Source organism: Paramormyrops kingsleyae, chromosome 4, assembly GCF_048594095.1.
Source record: "Paramormyrops kingsleyae isolate MSU_618 chromosome 4, PKINGS_0.4, whole genome shotgun sequence".
In the NCBI taxonomy this organism is placed as follows: Eukaryota; Metazoa; Chordata; class Actinopteri; order Osteoglossiformes; family Mormyridae; genus Paramormyrops; species Paramormyrops kingsleyae.
The window spans coordinates 16,983,385-16,998,835 of record NC_132800.1 but is presented as its reverse complement, the minus strand read 5'-3'; the positions used below and the strand labels follow the sequence as shown (position 1 = coordinate 16,998,835).

Below are 15,451 nucleotides of genomic sequence, written 5' to 3'. Positions count from 1 at the left end.
TTTATTAAGATTTTATATTATTTATCTTTACTTAGTTAACATATGATTAATTTGATTATATTACTTATCTTTACCTCAGGACCGCTGTAGGTTTTGAGCTAATTAAATGTCTGCCGTCTGCCGCCCCCTGCTGGCCAAAGCATCGCCGCTGCGATATCAGGCTGCTGCGCTCAGTCACCAGAGAGCGCGGATTAAGTGTGTTACTCAGTTACGCTTCGGGCAGCGCTGTACCGGGACATTAATAGGATAGAACAGGAAGCCTTTATTGTCAGTGTACAGGTAGCAAATACAAAATACAGACAGAAATATATAAAATGTACATATAGAGGGGAGGGGAAAAGCTCCCTCATACTCATCAGGATTACATTTCATTACATTTTATTTTATTCATAATCAGAATTCACTTTATTGGTACAGCTGCATGTACTATGATTTTGTTTTGGCAGTTTTTGTGCATTCACAGTCAACATAGAACACAAGTCAGAGAAAAACAGTCATATTCTGCATGGGTTTGGCAAGCTGAACAAACATTTATTTTTGGCATACGTCACACTTCAGACAGAGTAAAAACGGTTATACTGGTTAAAAAGCAGAGATTTCACCTTTTTGTCATGGAGAAGCAGCGACATGTGACACTCTGATAAGGTAAAAATGATTCCTCCAGCACACAGTGAGCTATCCCAGCATGCACAGGGACACGGAGGAGTTATAAACCGCAAACCCTGGATAGAGGGGTTCAGTGAATGAGGAGGTGAAGCTGTACAGGAGGGTCAGTCCATCAGAGGAGACTCTGTAGAAGGACAGAGTACCAGCCGCCTGGTCCAGATACACTCCTACTCTGCGGGAGCCTGAGCGCTTTATGGGTATGACAGTTGGTTTATTATTGTGACAGACAGCGTAACTGTCAGGAGAGCAGATCAGCATCCATGACTTGTCATTGACTCCAAGCCGACAGTCACTGTTTCCTTTCCTCCTGATTCCTTTATAAGTCACTGCTATCAGGGCTCCATCTCCACTCCACTTAGCCTCCCAGTAACAGCGACCAGTCAGACTCTCTCTGCACAGAACTTGGTACCAGTAGTCAAATCTCTCTGGATGATCAGGATATGGCTGCTGCTCTGTCCCCCATGTCACCTTCCTGTTCCCCCCTGACAGAGACAGGACTCTGTTTGCTGTGTTGGGGTCCAGCGTCAGCTGGCAGGAGTCTGTAAGCAGGAGGAAGAGCGATTAATCCCATCAGGAAGCCCAGCATCTCCATCATTATCACTGTCACACCTCACACACTCACTAACACAGAACTCGCTCCAATACACACATTTTATTCCCAATATACTCCCGAGTCTGCGGCGCTCCGGCTGCCCCCTGCGCTGTGAGACTAGCTGGGGACCGAACTGCACTTTAGCCTGCGCTCTATTATTCTGTACGATACACAAAATATAAAAACGAAGCAGGAATTCAAGTATGTGAAATACCTCAGGAAATGTCGGATACCCGCGCGACGCCGGCGGGAAGACGCGCCAAAATGATGCGCGTGTTAAACTAATAGGCTTAATTACAGGTAAATAAAATTACAAACAGCATTTATCAAACATGTTAACCATAAAATTATACGACACAGATTACCACTAAAAGTGAGCTTGTCTTTACGTCACAATATGAACTTCTTTCAAACCACTTTGGACACACACCTCTCTCCAGCAGCGAGCCGACGCGATGCTCCCAACGCGGACGCGGACGCATCTAGGCTGGTTCTCCGCAAAGCGCAACACTCGCGTATCTGCACCGCGCATGCGTACACGGAAACGTGCATAGTTCTCCGGTTAAGCTGTGTACTTTGCTCTTGCCATATTTAAGTATTATTATTAGTAAATTATTATTCTCGTATTCCCTGCACACGTACCACAGCAGTGAGGTCTGTGTATATTTCCCTACGTTTTACAAACTCTTTTTTTTCCCTCTCCACCACCCCCCCTCTGCAGAGGACTGCTTTATTTCCATTTAAGTATTTATTTATTTATCTATCTATTTATTTGTTTGTTTTTATTTACTTCCTCATACTTCCTCAAGAGAAGGAGAGGGAGCGAGGGGGGGGGGGAGGAGAAGAAGGGGGATAGAGAGAGAGAGGGAGAGAGAGAGAAAAAGAAAAAAAAGAAAAAACTGAATCTGCTTCAATGTCTGCTGAAGAGAGAAAACAACAACCAACATCTGTACGAATCACATCGAAAATCAAACGTTAAATGTTATTGAACAGCACACACACCCAGCATTACAACACATGCCCAGAAGCAACAGCCTATCAAGACAGCGCGCGTCCATGTGCACCTGTGTGCACACCTGTGTGTGTCAGTGCGCTGGTGTTCATAAGGTTTCTCCATGTAAATGTCTAGTAGTGTGTGTGGGGAGCCACAGCCCCGCCCCCCCAGGACATGAAGCTGACATGGAGGAGACCCAGGCCCCAGACACCCAGAAAAGGGCAGAGGATAGTTCCGGTGGGGGGTCATCTGGCAGCCACATTGCAGGAGCCCCAAGGGGCCGTGGGGGCGAGCCCGCAGGCTCTTCCGACAGCCGGCCACACCAGGGCAGAACGGAGCCCGGGACCAGAGATCCAAGGGCCCCCCCACCCCCCAGCCAGGGCCCGACAGAGCCGGGAGGGCCAGGCCCCGTCAGGCAACCGCCGAGAGTGAGCCAGCACACACCAGAGCATCCAACCCCGGACATCGAGAGCCACCAACGCATCGGCAGCCGGAGGCCCCATCCACCGGCAGGGAGTGTGGCGGGGGGGAATAGAGCCTGAGATGTTATTCCAGGTGGAGTCTAAGACCCAACCTGACACATGCGTATAGACAAACAGGCGCACACATACACAAGCATGCTTGTGTACGTTTTACAAATTCAAAGCGCCAGTTCACAGGGCTGTCAACTTTGATCAACTGGCTGGCGTGAGATTTTCAGTTCGGAACAAGGCTGCACACACATGCATACGCATTTATATGTATGTAGCAGTTTTATCACCTTGTAAATTGCCTGTAGGGTTTGTAAACTACCGTGCTTCGTCTGTGCAGCTACATGAGGATAACGTGATGCATGTGCAAGGTGCAGTACCACCAGAAATTGGGGTGGCAGTATGGTCACGTTTTGTCACAGGACATTGTCTTTACATACGGTACAGATAGTATTAAAGTAGCATCTTATTTTTTAAGAATGAGCGGCCAGAAGAACTGTATATTTTCAGAGGCAAGAAAGAAAATATTCCAAACACTATTTTGTCCTTCTGTGAACAGCGGCTTCAAAATTTAATGGCAGTATAAGTTTATAAGAAAGCAGTGTCATATGTACAAAGTACAATGGAATTTTAACTTGAAATTCTTACTTGCCTACTTTCATAAGTAGCGTTATTTTTCAATACAGTTTCATCCATCCATCCATTTTGTGCCACTTATCTAATCTAATATATATAACATATATATAATATATAATCTATAATGTAGTATATATTATATATAATATCTCAGGGTATATATATAATATATAATCTCTGGGTCTGCCCCGGGGCCTCCTGCCAGTTGGACATGCCCTGAAACACCTGAAATCCGAGATCCAGTTGCAGAGAGTGGTGTTCAAGCTTAACCCCCTCAGGTCCACAATCAGCGTTTGAAGGACATATTGAAGTCCATGAATAACATTCTAACATATGTGATTCTCTTATCCAAATGTGTCAGGGAAAGGTGACGGGCAGAGGCTACGGTGTCCCCTGTAGACCTGTTGGACCAGTATGCAGATTGGAGAGGGTCTAGAGAGGTAGGAAGATTGGTCTTTATGTCTGCCATGACCAGCCGTTCGAAGCGCTTCATGATGATTGACATGAGTGCTATGGAGCAGTAGTCATTCAGGCCGGTCACTGATGGCTTCTTCAGCACTGGGACGATGGTGGTTGATGTGAAGCATGCTGGGACAGACGACTGGTTTAAAGAGGTGTTGAAAATGTCTGTGAGGACACCAGCCAGGTGGTCAGTGCATTCTCTCAGCACACGGCCAGGTATGTTGTCAGGTCCTGCAGCTTTGTGTGGGTTGACTCTGGATAGAGTACTCCTCACTTCAGCTGTGGACAGACAGAGTAACTTGTCGTCGGCTCCTTATTCTGTACATCAGAGTCTGCAAAAAAAGCTGTTTAGCTCTTCTGGAAGGGAGACATCACTACCACTGATGTGTGGGTTGGGCTTGTAGATCGTGATTGGCTGAATTCCCTGCCATATGCGGCGTGTGTCTTTGGTGCAATTAAAATGTTCATTGATCCTCTGTGCATGTGCCTGATTGGCTATCCTCATAGCTCGGGACAGGTTGCCTCTGGACGTCCTGAGGGCAGCCTTGTCTTTAGGTCTTAAAGCTGCATTTCTGATTCTTAGCTGTGTGAGCACTTCCCTCATCATCCAGGGCTTTTGGTCGGCTCTCGTGGTCATCGATCACAGAGTTTATATACTCCTCCAGGTTAATGGCATCACCATTTATAGCAGCCTCCTTAAAAATGTCCCAGTCAGTAGATTCAAAGCAGTCTTGGAGAGCTGAGACGGCACCAGCTGGCCACACTCTTACTGACTGGTTTGTTGTGTTTCAGCAGGGATTTATATGCAGGAACCATGAACACAGTGACATGGTCTGAGTAGCCGAGGTGAGGGGGGGAAGCGCCTTGCAGGTCACAAACGTTGTACAAACATTGTCCAGACAGATTCTCTCTCTAGCTGGGAAGTTCACATGTTGGAAGAATTTGGGGGAAACTCGCTTCAGATTTGCCTGATTGAAGTCTAAAGCAATAATAAAAAAGACTCTGGATTATCTTAATGACCTAGTCATAGGAATGGAACTCGGCCGTTAAGTGAGTAGTGTCTGTACAGAGGATGCTGCAGCAGTACCACAAAATTAGCAGCTCACTGTGTAGGCAGTGATTGTACAACCCCCCCCCCAGTTTTATTGAACGTTGTATGTCAAAACTATGGGAGGTATTTTCTGCAAAAAATAAAATGAAAATGATAAAAAGAAAATACAATCTCCAATTTGCTATTTAGTTTTCAAAGTCTGTGCGCAAAAAACCTGCAAAAATGAAAATTAAAGTGAAATAGCACCATTTGCATTTTAATTTTCCACTCATGTATGAGCTTCCGACCGGTCGTGCAGAGTTGTCGGAAAACCAGATGTTTGAAAAGAAGATTTCTGTGTGAAATCTCACATGCAGTCAGACAGCCACAAATCAGGTGTAAGAGGTAGACACAGTCAACTGTGGCTAGTTACTTTTCTGTAATCAACAACGTAATGTCTTCAGCAACTACCGCGACCACCACAAACAGCACAACTGCAGCTGTAGTGAACACTACCGTCGGAACATCGAGCACTCTTCGAGCGTCATTTGGATCGAGTGCGACACTGCAGGGGGAGGTTCTCTGGTGTCTGAACACTGCCGTGCAGCACCACTCATACGCATCCAATGAAGGTGTTTCTGAGTTGTTCTAGGCAATGTTTTTGGATTCAGAAATAGCCAAATCTTTCAACCGCGGTTAAGTTAGCCTCAGATTCGATATTCAGTATTCTAGCTTCAATAACTTTTCACGGAAGTAAGGTGGGGCGTTTTTAGTGATAAAATCGTGTTGTCCAGTCCACAGACAACGATGCACACCGGTTATTTTGTCGCTTCAAACCATTTCGTGATTTGTGCAAAATCGCGTTAATAGCTAATAAAATAGGTCCTGTCAGCTGTAATGACATGGTCGGTTAGCATTTTGGGCTCATGGCGACTGTTGCACACCCCTTTGTTTCCCAGATTGCTTTACGTACGATTTTTAATTAATTTTTGAATGTTCGAACGTATCCGTATAATGTGCAATGGGACAATACATGAATGGGTTAATAACTTTAAAACTAGACGAGACAGGCACATCTAGTGAAGTGTGCTTTTATCAGTGGACTACAGGGAACAATGCACACCCCTTAGATTTTCGGAATAACTTTCTCTCTAACAGCTATTAATTAATGCATTGCATGCATATTACATGGTATAGGGGCAATGCACTAAAGGGTTAATAGCTCTGGAACAAAATGGGACAGCCATGTCCTATGAAGTGTGCATGGATCAGAGGACTCTGGGGGACAATGCACACCCCTTGCATTTTCAGAATAACTTTCTCTCTAACAGCTATTAATTAATACATTGTATGCAAATTACATGGCATAGGGGCAATGCACTAAAGGGTTAATAGCTCTGGAACAAAATGGGACAGCCATGTCCTATGAAGTGTGCATGGATCAGAGGACTCTGGGGGACAATGCACACCCCTTGGATTTTCAGAATAACTTTCTCTCTAACAGCTATTAATTAATACATTGCATGCATATTACTTGGCATAGGGGCAATGCACTAAAGGGTTAATAGCTCTGGAACGAAATGGGACAGCCATGTCCCATATAGTGTGCATGGATCAGGGGAACCTGGGGGACAATGCACACCCCTTGCATTTTCAGATTATTTTTGTCTGTAATAGTTATTTGTTAATATATTGCATCCACTTAAAGTGCAATGGGGCAACACACTAAAGGGGTAATAGCTCTGAAACAAAATGGGACAGCCATGTCCAATTGAGTGTGCTTTCATCAGTGGAGTCTGGGGGACAATGCACACCCCTTGGATTTTCAAGATCACTTTCTGTCTAGCAGTTGCAGGTTTGAAAAACATGCTTAACAGTTAGGCACATCTGCAAATGTCAGCATGTACTTCCAAATATACAATCTTCCCTCATGATTTGTTTATATATATATATATATATATATATATATATATATATATATATATATATATATATATATATACAGTCATTGACAAAAGTCTTGTCACATAAGGACATAGTAACTTAAAAAGGCATATAACTATTTCTAATCAATCAATTGTTACATTAAATGGATCAATTTAATGCCAAGGGCTTTCACATTAATAACTGGGTACAAAATGAAACAGTCAAAAAGTGTCCTGATGTTCACAGCTTGTTAAAGTCCATAACACCTGTTTTTGCAAGGACAAAAGTCTTGTCATGTTTTTTAATTATTCAACCAATCACAAATTAGAGGTTCACCTGTGACAAATATTGTAATTAACATAATCCCAGGTGTGTATAAACAGAACCCCAGCACACCAGACCTTCACTTGAAGTGCAGCCTGGCTTCTGACAACATGCCAAAGATTCAACCACAGACCAAGTCTGCTGCTGAGGTGGCAGACGTCATTAATGTATCCGAACATCAAGTGGAGAGGATTAAAAAAAGATATAAAGACACTGGTGATGTTTATGACAAGCCCAGGTCAGGCAGACCCCGTAAGACAACTCTTTGAGAGGACCGTTTGTTGCTTCGAAAGTCCAGGGCCAACCCTTTTTCAACTGCAGCAGAGCTACATCAGAACTGGTCACCAGAAACCGCTGTGTCTACAAGAACAGTTTCTCGAATTCTCGCACGCAGTGGTCTCCATGCTCAAATTAGTGCTCAGAAACCAGCATTAACAAGAACACAACAAAAAAAGCATGTGGAATTTGCCAAGGCCCACAGCTTGCAGCGAGGATGGACAGAGGCAAAGTGGCAGAAGGTTGATTTTTCTGACGAATCATCCATTGAACTACATACCAAATGCCACAAATACTGCAGGAGACCTATTGGAACAAGCATTAACTCAAAATTCACCCAGAAAACAGTCAAGTTTGGTGGAGGAAAAATCATGGTTTGGGGTTACATCCATGGGGGTGTTCAAGAGATCTGCAGAGTGGATGGCAACATCAACAGCCTGAAGTATCAAGATATTCTTGCTGCCCATTACATTCCAAACCATAAGAGAGGGCAAATTCTGCAGAAGGATGGCGCTCCTTCTCATACTTCAGCCTCCACATTGAAGTTCCTGAAACTGAAGAGGATCAAGGTGCTCCAGGATTGGCCTGCCCAGTCACCAGACATGAACATTATTGAGCATGTCTGGGGTAAGATGAAGGAGGAGGCTTGGAAGACGAAACCAAAGAATCTAGACAAACCCTGGGAGTCCTGCAAAATTGCTTTCTTTGCCATTCCTGATGACTTCATCAACAAGTTATTTCAGTCATTGCCAAGACGTATGGATGTGGTCCTCCAAGCTCATGGGAGTCATACACATTATTAATTTTTTTTCCCAAGGCACCATGACTTTATGTTCTGATGTTATTGTAGCATGTTTGTGTATTCTAAATGAAGTATATGTATAATTTCTACATTATTTTTGCATATGACAAGACTTTTATCCAGGCAAAAGTTGACCTTTCTGTCCTAATTACATGACAAAACTCAATGAATGATGCAAAACTTTATTTTGGTATAATAAGCATAATCTAGAGGGCTTTGCCTTTTCTCATAAGCCATTTCTGATTCCAACTGATTAACTACAGGTCAAGTTATTATTTGTTGTTCCTACAACTTGGTTAAGCGACAAGACTTTTGTCAGGCACTGTATATATATACACACACTGCCCAAAAAAATTAAAGGAACGCTTATTAATCAGAGTATAGCATCAAGTAAACTAAAATTCTTGGATATTCATCTGGTCAGTTAAGTAGCAGAGGGGGTTGTTAATCAGTTTGGTGTTAATGAAATTAAGAACAGGTGCACTAGAGGGGCAACAATGAGACGACCCCCAAAACAGGAATGGCTTACCAGGTGGGGGCCACTGACATTTTTCCCTCCTCAACTTTTCTGACTGTTTTTTCACTAGTTTTGCATTTGGCTACAGTCAGTGTCACTACTGGAAGCATGAGGCAATACCTGGACCCTACAGAGGTTGCACAGTTAGTCCAACTCCTCCAGGATGGTGCATCAGTATGTGCCATTGCCAGAAGGTTTGCTGTGTCTCCCAGCACAGTCTCAAGGGCATGGAGGAGATTCCAGGAGACAGGCAGTTACTCTAGGAGAGCTAGACAAGGCCATAGAAGGTCCTTAACCCATCAGCAGGACCAGTATCTGTTCCTTTGTTCAAGGAGGAACAGGATGAGCACTGCCAGAGCCCTACAGAATGACCTCCAGCAGGCCACTGGTGTGAATGTCTCTGGCCAAACAATCAGAATCAGACTTCATGAGGGTGGCCTGAGGGCCCAACATCCTCTAGTGAACCCTGTGCTCACTGCCTGGCACTGTGGAGCTCGATTGGCATTTGCCATAGAATACCAGAACTGGCAGGTCCAATACTGGCACCCAGTGCTTTTCACAGATGAGAGCAGATTCACTCTGAGCACATGTGAATAGACGTGAAAGGGTCTGGAGAAGCCGTGGAGTACGTTATGCTGCCTGTGACATTATTCAGCATGACCGGTTTGGTGGTGGGTCAGTGATGGTCTGGGGAGGCATATCCATGGAGGGACACACAGACCTCTACAGGCTAGACAACGGCACCTTGACTGCCATTAGATATCGGGATGAAATCCTTGGACCCATCGTCAGACCCTATGCTGGTGCAGTGGGTCCTGGGTTCAACCTGGTGCACGACGATGCCCAGCTTAATGTGGCGAGAGTATGCAGGCAGTTCCTGGAGGATGAAGGAATTGATACCAATGACTGGCCCCCATGCTCACCTGACCTAAATCCAATAGGACACCTCTGGGACATTATGTTTCGGTCCTTCCAGTCTGCACCTGAGACTGTCCAGGAGCTCAGTGATGCCCTGGTCCATCTTATTATTGTTATACTTATAATAATAATAATAATAATAATAATAATAATAACAATTAAAAGGGATAAATACTTTTACTTATCCAATATTTGTTACTCATAGTCCAGGCTATATTCCTATTGATATTTTCAATGTTCCAAATGAACTCGGACCACAAAGTGGCAACGTTATGCATCAGGATTCTGGTGTATTTATTATTCCACTTTTAATCTTTTGTTAATAACATTTATTGTGACATCTTTTCAAGATGTTGGCATCCTGTCAGGTGTGCTGCAATCTTGCAGTAGTTTAAGAAGACCTAAAAAAATTGTGTTAAAAACAAAAGTACTCTCAAGGAGAAATTGGATCACTAAATATAGTTAAAAAATCAGACTAATAATAATAATAAGCGTTCCTTTAATTTTTTTGGGCAGTGTGTGTATATATATACAGTGCCTGACAAAAGTCTTGTCGCTTAACCAAGTTGTAGGAACAACAAATAATAACTTGACCTGTAGTTAATCAGTTGGAATCAGAAATGGCTTATGAGAAAAGGCAAAGCCCTCTAGATTATGCTTATTATACCAAAATAAAGTTTTGCATCATTCATTGAGTTTTGTCATGTAATTAGGACAGAAAGGTCAACTTTTGCCTGGATAAAAGTCTTGTCATATGCAAAAATAATGTAGAAATTATACATATACTTCATTTAGAATACACAAACATGCTACAATAACATCAGAACATAAAGTCATGGTGCCTTGGGAAAAAAAATTAATAATGTGTATGACTCCCATGAGCTTGGAGGACCACATCCATACGTCTTGGCAATGACTGAAATAACTTGTTGATGAAGTCATCAGGAATGGCAAAGAAAGCAATTTTGCAGGACTCCCAGGGTTTGTCTAGATTCTTTGGTTTCGTCTTCCAAGCCTCCTCCTTCATCTTACCCCAGACATGCTCAATAATGTTCATGTCTGGTGACTGGGCAGGCCAATCCTGGAGCACCTTGATCCTCTTCAGTTTCAGGAACTTCAATGTGGAGGCTGAAGTATGAGAAGGAGCGCCATCCTTCTGCAGAATTTGCCCTCTCTTATGGTTTGGAATGTAATGGGCAGCAAGAATATCTTGATACTTCAGGCTGTTGATGTTGCCATCCACTCTGCAGATCTCTTGAACACCCCCATGGATGTAACCCCAAACCATGATTTTTCCTCCACCAAACTTGACTGTTTTCTGGGTGAATTTTGAGTTAATGCTTGTTCCAATAGGTCTCCTGCAGTATTTGTGGCATTTGGTATGTAGTTCAATGGATGATTCGTCAGAAAAATCAACCTTCTGCCACTTTGCCTCTGTCCATCCTCGCTGCAAGCTGTGGGCCTTGGCAAATTCCACATGCTTTTTTTGTTGTGTTCTTGTTAATGCTGGTTTCTGAGCACTAATTTGAGCATGGAGACCACTGCGTGCGAGAATTCGAGAAACTGTTCTTGTAGACACAGCGGTTTCTGGTGACCAGTTCTGATGTAGCTCTGCTGCAGTTGAAAAAGGGTTGGCCCTGGACTTTCGAAGCAACAAACGGTCCTCTCAAAGAGTTGTCTTACGGGGTCTGCCTGACCTGGGCTTGTCATAAACATCACCAGTGTCTTTATATCTTTTTTTAATCCTCTCCACTTGATGTTCGGATACATTAATGACGTCTGCCACCTCAGCAGCAGACTTGGTCTGTGGTTGAATCTTTGGCATGTTGTCAGAAGCCAGGCTGCACTTCAAGTGAAGGTCTGGTGTGCTGGGGTTCTGTTTATACACACCTGGGATTATGTTAATTACAATATTTGTCACAGGTGAACCTCTAATTTGTGATTGGTTGAATAATTAAAAAACATGACAAGACTTTTGTCCTTGCAAAAACAGGTGTTATGGACTTTAACAAGCTGTGAACATCAGGACACTTTTTGACTGTTTCATTTTGTACCCAGTTATTAATGTGAAAGCCCTTGGCATTAAATTGATCCATTTAATGTAACAATTGATTGATTAGAAATAGTTATATGCCTTTTTAAGTTACTATGTCCTTATGTGACAAGACTTTTGTCAATGACTGTATATATATATATATATATATATATATATATATATATATATATATATAACAAATCATGAGGGAAGATTGTATATTTGGAAGTACATGCTGACATTTGCAGATGTGCCTAACTGTTAAGCATGTTTTTCAAACCTGCAACTGCTAGACAGAAAGTGATCTTGAAAATCCAAGGGGTGTGCATTGTCCCCCAGACTCCACTGATGAAAGCACACTCAATTGGACATGGCTGTCCCATTTTGTTTCAGAGCTATTACCCCTTTAGTGTGTTGCCCCATTGCACTTTAAGTGGATGCAATATATTAACAAATAACTATTACAGACAAAAATAATCTGAAAATGCAAGGGGTGTGCATTGTCCCCCAGGTTCCCCTGATCCATGCACACTATATGGGACATGGCTGTCCCATTTCGTTCCAGAGCTATTAACCCTTTAGTGCATTGCCCCTATGCCAAGTAATATGCATGCAATGTATTAATTAATAGCTGTTAGAGAGAAAGTTATTCTGAAAATACAAGGGGTGTGCATTGTCCCCCAGAGTCCTCTGATCCATGCACACTTCATAGGACATGGCTGTCCCATTTTGTTCCAGAGCTATTAACCCTTTAGTGCATTGCCCCTATGCCATGTAATTTGCATACAATGTATTAATTAATAGCTGTTAGAGAGAAAGTTATTCTGAAAATCCAAGGGGTGTGCATTGTTCCCTGTAGTCCACTGATAAAAGCACACTTCACTAGAAGTGCCTGTCTTGTCTAGTTTTAAAGTTATTAACCCATTCATGTATTATCCCATTTCGCATTACACGGATACATTCGAACATTCAAAAATTAATTAAAAATCGTACGTAAAGCAATCTGGGAAACAAGGGGGTGTGCATCAGTCGCCATGAGCCCAAAATGCTAAAGCACCATGTCATTACAGCTGACAGCACCTAATTTATTAGCTATTAACACGATTTTGCACAAATCAGGAAATGGTTTGAAGCGCAAAAATAATCGGTGTGCATCTTAGCCTGCGTACTGGACAACACGATTCTGTGATTAATAACGTCCCACCTTACTTCCGTGAAAAGTTATTGAAGCTAGAAAACTGAATATCGAATATGAGGCTAACTTAACCGCGGTAATCTACCACCTGTGGAAAGGACAAAACTAGGTACATTTTAAAGTTTTGACTTGCCCCACACTTCAAAAACGAACTGATTTCTGCAGCTAACAATGCAGGACCATTTGTACTGATGTTTGATGAAAGTTTCAACCGGTCAACAAAAAATAAACGACTAGATGTCCATGTTCGATTTTGGGAGGCTGGTGGTTAGAGTTTAGATTCTCTGCCCGAGGCCGAGCCCAGACTTGACCCGGCCCGACCCGGCCACTATCTTCGGGCCGGGCCGGGCCATGATCAAGCATTTGTGTGTGTTTTTTTTTTTTTAAATCATTACTTAATTAGCCTAATTGGGTGGAGAGCTATGCCATAATTATAAATGTAGCTCTCTCCCGTAAGACACGAGCACAAGAGTCCTTTGCATTTAACTGAGCCGACGGTTTATTCGAAAGACAGTGGCTTCGTTATTATCACCATCATGGCAGACGTGAGAACTAAATACAGATACGGAAACACAAAATCAAGCACATTTACTTACAATATTAGCTAACAAACATTGAAATTCAAATGAAATATAAACATAAATAACAATAAAGACAGCTTAGAGAATTCATATACAGTTAACACGAACCTCAGTTAGCATTTACATGGCTAAATACAACAAACTTAACTAAAACTTAATTAACACATACCTCGTTGGCTGCTTACGGAAGGATTTAACCTTTTTCTTAACCCTTTACTTAAAGTTCGATGCCGAGCACACAAACTGGTTCCAGCAGCAAGCGAACTGGATAAGTGAAAACGTGCTTTTCTTCTAAACGTGTCTCAATAATTGCGGACATCAGAACCAGTGTTGCCAACTATTTTCAATGGAAAGTAGCTAAAGTCTGCTCGAAAAGTCGCCAAATGTCGCTAGATGACGTCATGCGTATAATTGCATATTGATGACGTAATTACGTCGTATTTGCATTCTTCGTGTTTTCCCTAATCCTTCCTCATGTGTCCAATATAAAACTATCAATTACGTTACATATTTTCTTTCAGACAACATTTATATTATACGTATATATGTTTTTTATGTGTATATGAGTTTAATAAGTTTAATTAAGTTGTGTATGAGTAAGTAGAATCACGTACAGTCAATCAGATGTAGCTCAGTAAACGATCTCAGACGAGTTCAGAAACTGGAATGAACTTAAGCTCTGTAACAGTGAGTAATATAAGTGCATCAGAAGAAAAAATAAATAAATAAGAAGAAACGGTCAAATTAAATAGTTTTATTTCAAGCAAAGGAGAAGCAGGTAAAGTGATTGGTCCGTGGCAACACCGTTTGCTCATTCACATCTATGTCAGCTGCCGTGCGGTCACGGGAATATGCTGCTCCTTTCAGCCGGAGCTAGCGCTCACTGATCAGAGCAGACACAGGGAGATGAGTAACTGTACTGGGAAAGCAAGACCTCGCGCTTACAGGACAGTACTGGCGACATTTGGAAAGTTGCTAAGGTTTGTCCAAAAGTCGCTAGATTTGTCGCTAGGCGCTTTTTTGAAAAAAAGTCGTCAAGGGGGTCTGAAAAGTCGCTAAATCTAGCGACAAAGGTCAAAGTCGCTAAGTTGGCAACACTGATCAGAACAACAGTTCCGCTATTACCTTAGTTCCGTTACTTTAGTACACGTTGTTATAGGCTTAGCATAATTAAAGGTACAAGAACAACAATAAGAGAACAAATTCAAACTGACAGATTAATGCCAGTTACAATAAATATTATACGAATATTTTAGCAATGCAGCAAATATTCGAATATTATACGAATATTTACAAACAATGCAGTTTACATTCTTCGTCCTTGTTGCATTTTTCATTAAGATAAATCTAAACTAATTTCTGTAGTTCAAACAACTTAGAATTGTAGTTGAGAACGTCTGTTACAACGGCTCACGTATTAAAAAATAGTCGGGTTTAAATCGGGCTCGGGCTCATAATTACAGTTAATGTGTAACACAAGGTGCACGGGCTCGGGTAGGATCGGGTTTAATTTTTTGGGCCCGATCTAAGCTCTACTGGTGGTGTCCAGTCACGTTATCTTGGATCACAGTTCATGGAACATTCAAAGGCTGAAGATCTGCAGCACGTGTAAGTTAGAGTTTTTGTTCATGGGATGTTATTTGGATGATTTAAAGATACAAGATGTGTTCATTTAATTGAAGCTTATTGCTTTTAGATGGAGTTTTAAAATATTCCTGAAATTATAAGCAAATTTGCAATCAAACATGGTGTAATCGTTTCAGTTTTTCTTTCTCACGTCAAATTGTTTAAATAAAATATTTCTATTCTTTGGATTGTGTGCGCCTACTAGACATGAAGAATCTCCTTTCCATCAGTATGGATGGGGTAAATGTGAACTGGAAGTTTCTTAATAATTTCCAGCAAGAACATGCTGAACTACATGGAGGTCGGCAGTTAATTAATGTTGAAAGCTGTGGAGCCAGAAGCTCTCTTACTCTGCCTCATGAGCTAGATCTTGCATTGCTGTCCTCTTCCTGTGGCCTGTG

At 42.2% G+C, this 15,451-nt stretch overlaps 1 protein-coding gene across 1 annotated transcript in view; it reads right to left on the bottom strand.

The window, feature by feature from the left end:
- Positions 1-265: 265 nt before the first annotated feature.
- The window catches only part of LOC140588912 (tripartite motif-containing protein 16-like), a 136,546-nt gene continuing 121,360 nt past the window's right edge, over positions 266-15,451 (bottom strand). The window contains exon 6 of the mRNA XM_072711567.1: positions 266-1,205. Coding sequence (XP_072567668.1) covers positions 676-1,205 — 530 coding nt within the window. The 3' untranslated portion in view covers positions 266-675. The remainder of the gene's footprint in view (positions 1,206-15,451) is intronic.